The sequence below is a fragment of the Maniola hyperantus genome, chromosome 26, assembly GCF_902806685.2.
Source record: "Maniola hyperantus chromosome 26, iAphHyp1.2, whole genome shotgun sequence".
Classification (NCBI taxonomy): Eukaryota; Metazoa; Arthropoda; class Insecta; order Lepidoptera; family Nymphalidae; genus Maniola; species Maniola hyperantus.
Window position 1 is genome coordinate 5788372 of NC_048561.1, and position 15432 is coordinate 5803803.

The following is a 15432-nucleotide window of genomic DNA, read 5'->3' on the forward strand; positions in this document are numbered from 1 at the left end:
ACGTTTTACGTTATCGCTCCCGCGCCGGTTAACGCGGGGGGTGTGCGGGGCGTTCCCTCCCCGATCGCCATCTCGACGTGTCGCGTCTTATACCAAGATCCATAATTAAAAAAAACTCAAAAAATGAAAATTTTTGTATTTATTAACTACCTAACTCGCCCTGGCTTCGGGTGGGGAGCCTTTTACAGTACGCGGCAGAAAATAATGTACATCGGCCTTTAGAATGACGTTTCGGTTTTGTAGAGCGTTGTCTCTGTCGCGCATGCTTATATGACGTTTTATCTGTCTCAACGACAGAGAATGCTGTACAAAGACAAATAAAATTCATACTAAACAAAAACAGTACAAATAAATTAAATTACAATATTTATTATATTATTTTATTATAAACCTAACTATAGTAAATTAATAACAAATCGATTGACACATTTCATCAAAATCGGCCCAGTAGTGTAGCCGCTACAGTGGAACACACATAAATACAAACCTACATACATACATACATAGACTACGAAAATCATAACCCTTTTTGGCTTAGCCGTAGTCGGGTAACATTCAAAATTCAATTTGAAAACATACTTTAAAAAATCGTCGTATTTACACTTCGTAAATGCGAGAAAATTAATAAAAATAATTAATTCAAATTATTTACACATTAGAGCTACAGCACACGAGTAGATATTATAGACCAGAGGGGAAGCTTCAGCTTTTAGAGGGAAGGGGGAGTAGATATATATATCTACTCGTGTGGCTGAGGGTGAGGACCTTTGACTTAGCTTAGACTTAAGACACAGTTAAAACAAGACAGAGCTATATATTATCTCACATAAATCCGTGTCGTTTTAACTCAATCTTAAGTCTGAGCAAAGTCAAAGTGCGCTCTATAGATTTTAGCCTCAGATCTCGTCATTAAGTACTTTTAGCAGATTCTGACTCTTCTTGAAAGCTTCCTTAATGACGTCCAGGATTCTTGTTTCTGATGGTTTCGCATCCTCTTCACACCTGAAAGTTGTCAGTACCCTTATTATAAATGCGAAAGTGTGTTTGTTTGTTGGTTTGTCCTTCAATCACGTCGCAACGGTGCAACGGATTGACGTGATTTTTTGCATGGGTATAGATAAAGACCTGGAAAGTGACATAGGCTACTTTTTATCCCAGAAAATCAAAGAGTTCCCACGGGATTTTTAAAACCCTAATTCCACGCGGACGAAGTCGCGGGCATCAGCTAGTCTATATATAAAAGGAAAAGGTGACTGACTGATCTATCTACTGGACGGATCAGGCTGAAATTTGGCATGCAATAGCTATTATGACGTAGACGTCCACTAACAAAGGATTTTTGAAAATTCAATCCCTAAAGGAGTAAAACAGCGGTTTGATTTGTGTGGTCCACGCGGACGAAGTCGCGGGAATAAGCTAGTTTTCATAACTAAAGTAAGGTCAACTGCCAACTTTATTTTTAGGGTTCCGTACCTAAAAATGAAAAACGGAACCCTTATAGGATCACTTTGTTTTCTGTGTGACAGTCCAGAAAACTATAGGGTACTTCCCGTTGACCTAGAATCATGAAATTTGGCAATAAGGTAGGTAGGTCTTATATAAATCCCGCAAATTGCTATTGCGCTGGAACCATGTCTCATTAACATCGAAATGACGTCATTTTGACGTCAGCCGAAATAAAAATATACCATCAGCTCGAAACTTCAGTCTAGAGCTGTCCGATCTCCTCGTTGAGCCGTTTGTCCTGCTCCCTGTCCGATTTGCCTCTATGATGATGAAACGAGCTGGGTATACGTACGACTGTCTGTTCTGTTGACGGCGCAACTGCTGTTCTCGGGCCTGCTTCTGTAGAAGCTGTTCGATCTCTTCGTTGAGCCGTTTGTCCTGCTCCCTGTCCGATTTGCCTCTATGATGATGAAACGAGCTGGGTATACGTACGACTGTCTGTTCTGTTGAAGGCGCAACTGCTGCTCTCGGGCCTGCTTCTGTAGAAGCTATCCGATCTCCTCGTTGAGCCGTTTGTCCTGCTCCCTGTCCGATTTGGTGATGATGAAACGAGCTGGGTATACGTACGACTGTCTGTTCTGTTGAAGGCGCAACTGCTGTTCTCGGGCCTGCTTCTGTAGAAGCTGTTCGATCTCTTCGTTGAGCCGTTTGTCCTGCTCCCTGTCCGATTTGCCTCTATGATGATGAAACTAGCTGGGTATACGTACGACTGTCTGGTCTGTTGAAGGCGCAACTGCTGCTCTCGGGTCTGCTTCTGTAGAAGCTGTCCGATCTCCTCGTTGAGCCGTTTGTCCTGCTCCCTGTCCGATTTGCCTCTATGATGATGAAACGAGCTGGGTATACGTACGACTGTCTGTTCTGTTGACGGCGCAACTGCTGTTCTCGGGCCTGCTTCTGTAGAAGCTGTTCGATCTCTTCGTTGAGCCGTTTGTCCTGCTCCCTGTCCGATTTGCCTCAATGATGATGAAACGAGCTGGGTATACGTACGACTGTCTGTTCTGTTGAAGGCGCAACTGCTGCTCTCGGGCCTGCTTCTGTAGAAGCTATCCGATCTCCTCGTTGAGCCGTTTGTCCTGCTCCCTGTCCGATTTGGTGATGATGAAACGAGCTGGGTATACGTACGACTGTCTGTTCTGTTGAAGGCGCAACTGCTGTTCTCGGGCCTGCTTCTGTAGAAGCTGTTCGATCTCTTCGTTGAGCCGTTTGTCCTGCTCCCTGTCCGATTTGCCTCTATGATGATGAAACTAGCTGGGTATACGTACGACTGTCTGGTCTGTTGAAGGCGCAACTGCTGCTCTCGGGTCTGCTTCTGTAGAAGCTGTCCGATCTCCTCGTTGAGCCGTTTGTCCTGCTCCCTGTCCGATTTGCCTCTATGATGATGAAACGAGCTGGGTATACGTACGACTGTCTGTTCTGTTGACGGCGCAACTGCTGTTCTCGGGCCTGCTTCTGTAGAAGCTGTTCGATCTCTTCGTTGAGCCGTTTGTCCTGCTCCCTGTCCGATTTGCCTCAATGATGATGAAACGAGCTGGGTATACGTACGACTGTCTGTTCTGTTGAAGGCGCAACTGCTGCTCTCGGGCCTGCTTCTGTAGAAGCTATCCGATCTCCTCGTTGAGCCGTTTGTCCTGCTCCCTGTCCGATTTGGTGATGATGAAACGAGCTGGGTATACGTACGACTGTCTGTTCTGTTGAAGGCGCAACTGCTGTTCTCGGGCCTGCTTCTGTAGAAGCTGTTCGATCTCTTCGTTGAGCCGTTTGTCCTGCTCCCTGTCCGATTTGCCTCAATGATGATGAAACGAGCTGGGTATACGTACGACTGTCTGTTCTGTTGACGGCGCAACTGCTGTTCTCGGGCCTGCTTCTGTAGAAGCTGTTCGATCTCTTCGTTGAGCCGTTTGTCCTGCTCCCTGTCCGATTTGCCTCAATGATGATGAAACGAGCTGGGTATACGTACGACTGTCTGTTCTGTTGAAGGCGCAACTGCTGCTCTCGGGCCTGCTTCTGTAGAAGCTATCCGATCTCCTCGTTGAGCCGTTTGTCCTGCTCCCTGTCCGATTTGGTGATGATGAAACGAGCTGGGTATACGTACGACTGTCTGTTCTGTTGAAGGCGCAACTGCTGTTCTCGGGCCTGCTTCTGTAGAAGCTGTTCGATCTCTTCGTTGAGCCGTTTGTCCTGCTCCCTGTCCGATTTGCCTCTATGATGATGAAACTAGCTGGGTATACGTACGACTGTCTGTTCTGTTGAAGGCGCAACTGCTGCTCTCGGGCCTGCTTCTGTAGAAGCTGTCCGATCTCCTCCTTGAGCCGTTTGTCCTGCTCCCTGTCCGATTTGCCTCAATGATGATGAAACGAGCTGGGTATACGTACGACTGTCTGTTCTGTTGAAGGCGCAACTGCTGCTCTCGGGCCTGCTTCTGTAGAAGCTGTTCGATCTCTTCGTTGAGCCGTTTGTCCTGCTCCCTGTCCGATTTGCCTCTATGATGATGAAACTAGCTGGGTATACGTACGACTGTCTGTTCTGTTGAAGGCGCAACTGCTGCTCTCGGGCCTGCTTCTGTAGAAGCTGTCCGATCTCCTCCTTGAGCCGTTTGTCCTGCTCCCTGTCCGATTTGCCTCAATGATGATGAAACGAGCTGGGTATACGTACGACTGTCTGTTCTGTTGAAGGCGCAACTGCTGCTCTCGGGCCTGCTTCTGTAGAAGCTGTCCGATCTCCTCCTTGAGCCGTTTGTCCTGCTCCCTGTCCGATTTGCCTCAATGATGATGAAACGAGCTGGGTATACGTACGACTGTCTGTTCTGTTGAAGACGCAACTGCTGCTCTCGGGCCTGCTTCTGTAGAAGCTGTCCGATCTCCTCGTTGAGCCGTTTGTCCTGCTCCCTGTCCAATTTGCCTCAATGATGATGAAACGAGCTGGGTATACGTACGACTGTCTGGTCTGTTGACGGCGCAACTGCTGTTCTCGGGCCTGCTTCTGTAGAAGCTGTTCGATCGCCTCGTTGAATCGTTTTTGGCACAACTGCAGCTCTTGGGCCTGCTTCTCTCCAAGCTGTTCGATCTCCTCGTTGAACCGTTTTTGGCACAACTGCAGCTCTTGGGCCTGCTTCTCTCCAAGCTGTTCGAGCTCTTCGTTGGACCGTTTTTCCTTCTGCTCCATGTCCGATTTTATCTGTGCCAGCACTAATGCGATCCTGGGAAATAATACAAATTACTTTATTCGACTGCAAATACATCTATCTCTCTCTTACGCGTTTGCGCTTATTTAGGGGGAAAGGGGACTATTAGTTACGGTTAACATGGCTAATATTCTTAGTAAAAATAATAATATTAATAGACTAGCCGATGCCCGCGACTTCGTCCGCGTGGAATTAGGGTTTTAAAAATCCCGTGGGATTGGACAGCCTATGTCACTCTCCAGGTCTTTATCTATATCCATGCAAAAAATCACGTCAATCCGTTGCGACGTGATTGAAGGACAAACCAACACACTTTCGCATTTATAATAAGGGTACTGAATACTGATGGTGCCAAAACGCAAATTGCTTGAATGTGAAATCCTCAAAGTCATCCGACTATGTCTTTCTCTTAAGACATTTTTAAGATTCCGTCCGTTTGTTGGAAATTGTTAAAAAAAACCGAGTAGAAACTTTCACAGAATATGGATTTCTATTCTCACGATAAGGGTCTCATAGAATGCTACTCACGATACGGGTTTCATAGAATGCTACTCACAATAAGGGCCTCATAGAATGCTACGCACGATAAGGGTCTCATAGAATGCTACTCACGATAAGGGACTCATAGGATGCTACTCACGATAAGGGACTTACAGGATGCTACTCACGATAAGGGTCTCATAGAATGCTACTCACGATAAGGGTCTCATAGAATGCTACTCACAATAAGAGTCTTATTGAATGCTACTCACGAATTGCGCATATCCCGGAAGATTTCCTGCTGTGTGGTGTTTAGTTTTTCACGGACACCCGCCAGAACTTCGGCTCTCGCATCTTCTGAAATAAATCAAATTAAACGTTTGACGGACGACATCAGACGAGTCGCAGAGAGCCGCTGGATGGCGGCGGCGTAAGACCGTGGCGTGTGGAAGTTCCTACAAGAGACCTATGTCCAGCAGTGGACGTCTATGAGTTGATGATGATGATGATGATAAAACATTTTTAAGAGCACCCTACAACGAGGTATCACTCGAAGGGGTAAATCAAAATGTTAAATGTAGCAAATGAGACCAATCATTACCGATATACACCACATATGTTAAAACACCATCTATATTAATCTATCATGATCATCATCATGATCAACCCATCGCCGGCTCACTACAGAGCACGGGTCTCCTCTCACAGTGAGAAGGGTTTTGGCCATAGTCTACCACGCACGCCATGTGCGGATTGGTAGACTTCACACACCTTTGAGAACATTATGGAGAACTCTCAGGCATGCAGGTTTCCTCACGATGTGTTCCTTCACTGTTAAAACAAGTTAAAGCAATATTTAATTAATTAAAACGCACATAACTCCGAAAAGTTAGAGGTGCGTGCCCGGGCTCGAACCCCCGACCTCCGATTAGAAGGTGGACGTCCTATCACAGCTTCGACTACTATACTAATAAATAAAATTAAAGTGTCTGTCTGTAATTTCGAAATAACTACCTCAAAAGCTCAATATTATAAATGTGAAAGTGTAGATGTTTAGTTGTTTGTTACTCAATCACGCAAAAACGGCTGAACGGATTTGGATGAAATTTGGAATGGAGATAGATTATACACTGGATTAACACATAGGCTACTTTTTATCCCGGAAAATCAAAGAGTTCCCGCAGCCTCCTCCGGGATACAAGCTATCTACCTTTCGTCAAAATCAGTCGAACGGATGGGCCGTGAAAGGCTAGCGGACAGACAGACAGACTTTCACATTTATAATATTAGTATGGATAGATTTTACCCGCGGTAGTTGGCGCGCAGCGCTCGTTTCGCCTAAACCAATCGGTGATATTCGAGCCGCTCGACTGAGCTTCAAGCGCCTCTCCCTCAGCTCCTTTGCCGAACATCACGTCACTGAACGATATCGGCGATATCAAAGATTTGTAGATCCTTGTGTTGTTATTGACGTGCTTATCCAGTTCTTTTTGCGATAATCTTGGTATCGAAACGAAAGGAGTTTTATCATTTATGTCTTTGTTTGAACGTCTAACGCTTTTATCATTAGTAAGTTTATTGTAGAAGTCGAGGGCGCTTTCATTGAAGTTCTCCGTTTCTAAACTCCGTCGTGTTATCGTTTCGTCGATGTCTTCGACTTGCGGCGGAGATTCGTCGATGATGCCGTGAGCGGTTATCGGACTTGTTCCTGCAGTTGATAATGATTTTGTTGCATGTATATCGAGTCGAGACAATACGACTACCAGTGTTCTCTCTTGTGTGCTGTCAGAAGATGACGATCTTGCGGTAAGGCCCCGTTCGGTATCGATGACTGTTTTATTTTTTTGAATGGAATCGTCGGTGCGAGCAGTGACTATTTGAGATTGTTTTTCATGTGGAATGATTTCCATTATCGGTCTCTTATGTGCTGGTTCCATATCAATGTTCGATTCTTTACCAGAATCGATTATGAGAGACATGTTTAATGCATCAGCATTAGCTACCCTCATTCGCTCGTTTACTAAATCTGTTGTGTGTTTGGGTGCTGTCAGTGTTTTATGCATTTGTTTAGATTTAGATCGTGTGACTTTTATCGGTTTACAATTTGAATTGGAATGAGGTTTAATTCGCCCACGCTTTGTTTTTTTCGCTTCAACAGAGTTGGCTTTGTTACGAGGGACATGTTTCTTTCTTTTAATTTCATCCTCACTGCTGCTCGATACATTGTACACAGAGTCTTTACTGATATGTTTCTTATCAACTAGCACGGTCTTTAGTTCATTTTCGACAGTTTTTGTAATTCGGTCGAACAAATTTGCGGTACAGTCATCTTTTTCTGAATACAATTTACGTTTCCTTTTATTAAGTGGAGTGTCTATTCCTTCATCAGTCAGCGATTTCTTGCCGGGTAATATGCGGTGTCTATTTTTTGAACCTAATTCGCTTTCTTTTTCCTCGATTGGAGGCACTTTATCTAAAGATTTTGTTTCTAGTTCGTTAGTCTTCTTAAATATTTTTGTTTGTTTTTTGTTATGTTTAAATTTTATCTTAATTCCTGGGGTTGTCTTAGTTTTTTCCTTCGCCTTCCCAGTAGGAAGTTCTCTTTCTTCCTCTACTATATTTGTATTTTGTAAATTATTACAAACTTCATTGACAATAAAATTGAGGCATCCTACGACTTCCGCAGAGAAGAAATGAGGTTCAGTATTAAACGTTGCTATTGACTCTGAATTTGATTTCTTTTTTCTTTTTACTAAAGTAGGACTGGCATTTAAATTACGGCGTCTATTTTCAGCAAAGTGGTGAGACGAAATGTATCCAGCAGTTTCACTATCATAGAACTGTTGCCCAAAACCACTGTCCCTGGATTTGTATCCCTCCATAGTTTTGTCATTTTCTTTGAGATTAGGTGTTGTCTTTCTATTCGTCCTACGTTCAATAACTGCTGCAGAGGTTGAGTCATCAGTTGTAATGAAATCACTTGCACTGGTGGGTTTCCTGTTGAATTCTCTTTTATCTAACTGTGTTGATCTAATAGTTACATTTCCAGAATGCGTGTTATCTTTTAGTGTACTGTGATCGCGATTCTTCCCGAGATGAAGTCGTTTGTGCTGGAAGGCTTCTTGGGCGAGTAGTTCTACTACGTCCGGATTTTTTGTCCTACTTCCTTCACCTACTGGGGTGTTTTCTATGAATGCAGAGGTAGAGTCATCAGTTGTTGTGAAATCACTTGCGCGGGTGCGTTTCCTGTTGAATTCTCTTTTATCTAACTGTGTTGATCTAATAGTTACATTTCCAGAATGTGTGTTATCTTTTAGTGTACTGTGATCGCGATTCTTCCCGAGATGAAGTCGTTTGTGCTGGAAGGCTTCTTGGGCGAGTAGTTCTACTACGTCAGGATTTTTTGTCCTACTTCCTTCACCTACTGGGGTGTTTTCTATGAATGCAGAGGTAGAGTCATCAGTTGTTGTGAAATCACTTGCGCGGGTGCGTTTCCTGTTGAATTCTCTTTTATCTAACTGTGTTGATCTAATAGTTACATTTCCAGAATGTGTGTTATCTTTTAGTGTACTGTGATCGCGATTCTTCCCGAGATGAAGTCGTTTGTGCTGGAAGGCTTCTTGGGCGAGTAGTTCTACTACGTCAGGATTTTTTGTCCTACTTCCTTCACCTACTGGGGTGTTTTCTATGAATGCAGAGGTAGAGTCATCAGTTGTTGTGAAATCACTTGCGCGGGTGCGTTTCCTGTTGAATTCTCTTTTATCTAACTGTGATGATCTAATAGTTACATTTTCAGAATGCGTGTTATCTTTTAGTGTACTGTGATCGCGAGTCTTCCCGCGACGAAGTCGTTGATACTGGAAGGCTTCTTGGGCGAGTAATTCTACTATGTCCGGATTTTTGTTAGATGGATCACTATTGCCATTTTCATCTGGTATATTTTTAATGTTTTTCATACAACTTTGTGAGTTTAGGTCGTGGCTGTTACGGCTGCTCGGATCAGGTTTGCTAAATGGTGGATGTCTCATCTTCTCCAACACCTCAGAGTCACTCTGCAGCATTGGTATGTCACGTACCGTAGTCCTCTTTGCTTTGTTATGTGCCATCTAGAATGTTTTCCAACCCTTCCCGAACCTGAAAAAAAATCACAACTTAGTAAAAGGCTATCTTTTTGTATGTTGTCTTTCCGTCGAAATCTATATTTCTATACTATTATCTATACTATTAAATAAAATTGTCTATCTGTAATTTCGAAATAACTAACCCAAATAGTACTAGTGACCCCACTAACTTCAGACCGATATCTGTACTACCCACTTTTAGTAAAATCTTTGAAAAAATAATTTTAACTCAACTGCTTAATTTTTTCAACATTAATGATTTATTTCACACCAAACAGTTTGGTTTTACACGGGGTCGCTCAACAACCGATGCTGGTGTTGAGTTAATACTAAATATATTTGAAGCCTGGGAGGAATCACGTGATGCGCTTGGCGTTTTATGTGATTTATCCAAGCCTTTCGACTGCGTTGATCATGAAACATTGGTCGCGAAATTGCACCATTATGGAATTAGGGGTGCAGCATTGGAATTGATGAGTTCTTACCTAAATGATAGAATACAAAGGGTAGACGTGAATGGAAAGCGATCTCCCGGATCCGTTGTAAAAATGGGGGTGCCACAAGGTTCCATCTTAGGACCTTTTCTGTTCCTTATTTACATCAATGACCTTCCTTACCTCGCTAAGGACAATTACGGGATAGTCTTGTTTGCTGATGATACATCACTTTTATTTAAAATCAATCGATACTTAACAACTTTTGATGAAGTAAACAATTCTCTCACCAAGTTAGTACAGTGGTTCGAAGCTAATAACCTGCTTCTCAACGGGAAAAAGACAAAGTGTATTAAATTCACTTTACCAAATGTTAAGCAGGTGAAAACCACTGTGCAACTTAATAATGAGGAATTAGATTTAGTGGATACCGCTATTTTTCTTGGAATAACGTTAGATGCAAAACTTCAATGGGGCTCTCATATAAATAACTTATCGAACAGACTTAGTTCTGCCGCATATGCGGTAAAAAAGATTCGCCAGTTGACAGACATAGAAACTGCGAGACTAGTATATTTTAGTTACTTTCACAGCATTATGTCATATGGTATATTATTATGGGGTAATGCTGCTGATATTAATTCTATTTTTGTGCTGCAGAAAAGGGCTGTTCGAGCCATATACAGTATGGGGCCACGAGAGTCGCTGAGAACTAAATTTAGGGAAGTTAAAATTATGACAGTGCATAATCAATATATTTTTGAAAATTTACTGTACGTACATAAAAACATAAATAAATTTAAAAAAAAAAGTGACTGTCATAATATAAATACTAGAAATAAAAATAAACTTGTAATTCCCGCCTCTAGGCTCAGTAAAGTTAGCAATTCATTTGCTCGTAATTCCATACGTTTCTATAATAAGCTTCCAGAAGACATATTGGAGATGTCTCTCAACAAGTTCAAAGTTTTCATAAAACGTAAACTAATTGAAAAATCCTATTACAATGTAAAGGATTATTTAAATGATAAGCAAGCTTGGGAATGAGTTGCTTAACGACTTTGTGATAGTTCTAATAAGTTTCAATAAATTTGTAAAGTGGTGATAATAAAAAGAATACCCGGCTGAGTTTGTTGTGGGCTCTTCTCAGACCTGGGCGCGTTTGGAACCCTCGTAGCTTTAGTTTTAAGTTTGCGTTATAATTATCACCACTATATTATCTTACAAATCGAACACTATACCAGACAATCAATAAGAGTAATTTATTACCTATTTTGAATAAATCATTTGACTTTGACTTTGACTTTGAATGAAGCTCATATGGTTATTTGAATTGTACCCTAACTAAATCACACGTTTTTAAAATTTTTGTCTGTCTGTCTGTTTGAACGGGCTAATCTTCGGAACGGCTGACGGGACTTTCACAGACAAGTAGAGGATTAACCGGGAGTAGGTATATAGCGATTTTTTGAAAAACTAATTGATGGGTATAAGAAATCGGACGCGAACTATGTAATTTCAGTCGATCACGTGTCTTCCCAGCGGGTGGACGTACCTACAACTTTTTGTGACGACTGCTGCAAGCTTACGTAAATTCACCGATAGTGTAAAAAGTACTATAGCGCAACCAACACTAAGCTCCCTAGAGTGCACGGGCGTAGCAGAACAACGCGAATGCCATTTGGGTTCCTCAACCTCACTCCATGAAGTCCTCAACAACCTGGGCGGTCTACTCGGCTCCTGGAGCAAGCTTGGATGGCTGGAGTGAAGACTTCAGCGGGGAGGGGCAATGCACGCACAACATACGCAACACAATAATTTAAGGAAATAGATATCCTTACTGTAGCCTCTCAATATATTTATAATAACATAATTTTTGTAAGACAAAATATTCTTAGTTACAAGAAAATTGGTGATCTACACAATAGGCTAACTAGAAACAAAGACAAGCTTGCAGCTCCTACCTTCCGCCTCAGGAAAGTCCAAAAGTCACTTGTGGGTATGGGTATTACCTTTTATAATAAAATCCCGCAAACTATTTTGGACTTACCTTTGCACAAGTTTAAAAAATCTATTAAAAATATGCTCCTGAAAAAAGCATATTACACAATTGAAGATTATCTAAATGATAAAAGAGCGTGGATTTGACCTGCAGCTCGTTCCAGCAACGCACAAGACTGCAAATACTATTTTATACATGGCATAATCTTGTACCTATATCAAATATTTGAAAAGAGCAACCGCCGAGTTTCTTGCTGGTTCTTCTCGGTAGGAAAGGCATTCCGAACCAGTGGTAGATGCATCCGACTATTCGAAAGTACTTGTAAAAGTTTATTCGAATAAAAAAGATTTTTATTTTATTTATTTATTTATTTATACTGAAACGTTTAAGTGCGGAAACCAGCCCAGAGCAAAGTTAATGATATTTTCCTAATATTGTTTTGTTGGCAGTAATTGGTTGAAATTTTGCACGCATGTGTGGTTTAGTAGATGACAATAGATGATGATCGCTGAGCGTGTCTGATGATCGAACTGGAAGGAGACATATATGTACTATATGACAAATTATATCAAACTTACTTCTCAGAAGGTCCAGATGTGCAGCGTAGCCTTGACACCCGGTGGAGTACAAGCTCTGTCTTGTAGGTAGTCGGTACTTGGTGTGCGCGAACCTCGCGAGCAGCTGTTAACTCTTCTATTTCCTCATCTGTGTGCTCTGGGTCTAATAAAACGAAATACAAGACGAAATTATAAAACAGGCCTAGACAAAAAACCGGCCAAGTGCGAATCAGATTCGCGCACTGAGGGTTCCGTAGTACAATCGTATTTTATCGAGATTTTAAACGATAAATCAAAAACTACTTACTACTAGTTCTCTTTCAAACCAATTTTCGGTGGAAGTTTGCATTTGCATGGTAATGTACATCACATATTTTGTTTAGTTTTATCATTCTGTTATTTTCGAAGTTACGGGGGGGGGGGGGGGGGGGGACACATTTTACAACTTTGGAAGTATCTCTCGCGCAAACTATTCAGTTTAGAAAAAAAATGATATAAGAAACCTAAATATCATTTTTGAAGACCTATCCATCGATACCCCACACGTATGGGTTTGATGAAAAAAAAAAAATTTGTGTTTCAGTGCTAAGTATGGGGAACCCCAAAATTTATTGTTTTTTTTTCTATTTTTGTGTAAAGTTTCAACAGTAAAGCTCTTATAGTTTCGGAAAAAAGCGGCTGTGACATACGGACGGACAGATGGACAGACATGACGAATCTATAAGGGTTCCGTTTTTTGCCATTCGGCTACGGAACCCTAAAAATGTGTTTTGTCTTTATCACTCTTCAGAGCTTTTCTATATATACCTAGCGCCTGAGAGATCGTCACATATCACTACTTAGGAGGTAGAATACCAAACTCCGACTCACCAATTTCAACATGCTCTTCAAAGAAGGAGTAGTCCTCGTCCGCAGCCACGTCCGTCGGCTCCTGCTTGACTGCCGGCTGCTCCGACTTGACCTGCAGAATGCTGATGTCACCCACTGCGGACATTGTTACGGTATCTTATGTATTATTATATATTATTTGCTCTCACGAGTCACGCCCGTGTACAAAATAGATGTAAATATACATATAAAAGCCAAAAGAAATATAATATACTTACATACATAAAATTAAATAAACATTACATAAATACATATTTGTACCGGGCGGAGGATTACACCTCGGTGGGGAGACCAAATGGCCGGGGGTCCAGACTCCAGAGGCGTCTTTACCTATGGTGCAGGGTGTGCGGCGCACACGGGCGCCGGGTCTAAGGGGGCGCCGAGCGCCCTCTAATGCGACACCTCCAAAGATGCGTCGATGCCGGCGCTCTCAAAGACCCTGCGCTCGTGTAATGGCCGACATCATTTAAAATTGCACCATTTGCATCCGAATTTCCGTGCTCCTACTAGACTAGAGGGCGCCAGGGTACTGGTTGCACACGGGCGCCACAAGGGCTAGAGACGCCTCTGCGGGGGTCAGGGCGACAGGTTGAGAAAACGGCGGACTATCCTAGCCAGGTCCAACAAGACCGCTTTTTGCATCCTGGCTACGAGCGAACTGCCACGGAACCCCAGTCGCCTCAGATGGTGAGTGAGGCTGATTGGGATCAACTGGGTATTTTTTTTATATAGACTAAGCAGCTTTCGCTGATGCGTCCATATCAGAAGTGCTTGGAGTTTTCCAAATGTTTGTCCAATCTATTCTTGAACTGGTTTACAGAACTTGACATAACCACATCCTTAGGCAATTTATTCCATATGTGAACAACTCTGTTGGTCAGAAAGTGTTTTAATGGATTTGACGATGGCAATTGATATTTGATGTATTATTTTCATAAGTACATACGTTTCAATACTTTTCAGTAAATTAGAACAATTTTTAGGTACGGACTTTAAAACGAAAAACCGGCCAAGTGCGAGTCAGGCTCACTCACCGAGGGTTCCCGCACTACAGTCGTATTTTTTCGACATTTTCCACGATGAATCAAAAACTATGATGCATAATAATAAAAATAAAATCTGTTTTAGAATGCACAACTGAAGCCCTTTCACATATGATAATAATGAAGACTTATTCAGATTCTAATGTACGATTTTATTCTAATTATTCACAATTTTATTATTAACGTATCAATAACTTTTTTTCGCGAAATGTTCATAAATTATTGCTTATTATCTTGTCAGATACCCATTGAAAACCGTATGAAAATCCGTAGAGTAGTTAAAATCCGTATGCACCCCAAAATAAACTTAAAAAACTCATAGTAAGTAAATAAACACTTGTCGCGAATTAACGACCAGAAATAAAAGCCGCGAATGGTTAACCGGCCGGCGACAAAATATGGCGGCGGCGTTTGAACAGGTCAAATTTAAGCAATGTTTTAATGTTTTAAATATTATTTAAAAAATAATTTGAGCATTTCCAACAATATTAATACTTTTTACTATGTTTTAACGATGTAAAAAGTGTATTAAAATTACAAAAAAAATTATGCATATTCCCTATTTAAAGTTGCGGAGACACACGCGTATTAAAAATAGAGATTTATACAATTTTTAAATGATTTACACTATAGCTATATTTTATAAAATAGAAAACATGATTATTTACTTCGTTAATATTCACTGGAAAGAGATTAATTTGCACTAACCTTTACGTAATTTCCACCACCGCGCCGACCAGAAATAAAAGTATTTTCCACGTCTTGCACAAAACCACCACAAAACCGCGAAGCGAAGAAAAAGCGAAGTGCCATAATGAATGGCACCGACCAAATAAAAGGCACTAAAAGGGCATAATGGTAAATGGTGATTGGTGGGTTGATGGTGGCATACTGTATTGTTTTTTTTTAAATTTATTTTACGGCCTTGGATGTCAGCCCTTTAAGGCCATCCTACTCTATGGTGGCATACTGTATTGTATTATATTTTCATATTATATATTTAACCTGAGTATTTAACTCAGAGAATCAAAAATTCGTGCGTGCCCTTCAATGTCTTCTTCTTCATGTCATTAAAGTGCCAAAAGAGCCTTGGGACTTTTTTTTAAACTGGTTTCCTAGCTCTAGATTCTAGCTCTTTTGAGGTACAAACTTAATTCAATTCAATTCTCAATTATTGGCTTTTAGGTGTGCCAGCTGGGCACAGAGTGTTTCGCCAGTGT

At 41.6% G+C, this 15432-nt stretch overlaps 1 protein-coding gene across 2 annotated transcripts; it reads right to left on the reverse strand.

Annotated features, from left to right (window-relative positions):
- Positions 1 to 124: 124 nt before the first annotated feature.
- Positions 125 to 15070, reverse strand: LOC138404237 (putative leucine-rich repeat-containing protein DDB_G0290503). 2 transcript variants are annotated; one of them, XM_069507662.1, is made up of 7 exons: positions 14921 to 15070; positions 13152 to 13265; positions 12303 to 12444; positions 6474 to 9301; positions 5440 to 5521; positions 4439 to 4702; positions 125 to 1002 (listed from the first exon to the last, which is right to left on the reverse strand). In XM_069507662.1, exons 4-7 carry the CDS (start codon positions 9271 to 9273, stop codon positions 897 to 899), a joined length of 3252 nt encoding a protein of 1083 aa, XP_069363763.1. In that variant the 5' UTR covers positions 9274 to 9301; positions 12303 to 12444; positions 13152 to 13265; positions 14921 to 15070; the 3' UTR covers positions 125 to 896. The 2 variants fall into 2 exon arrangements, with proteins under 2 accessions (XP_069363763.1, XP_069363762.1); XM_069507661.1 differs by having other exon boundaries at positions 5440 to 5524.
- Positions 15071 to 15432: the final 362 nt, after the last annotated feature.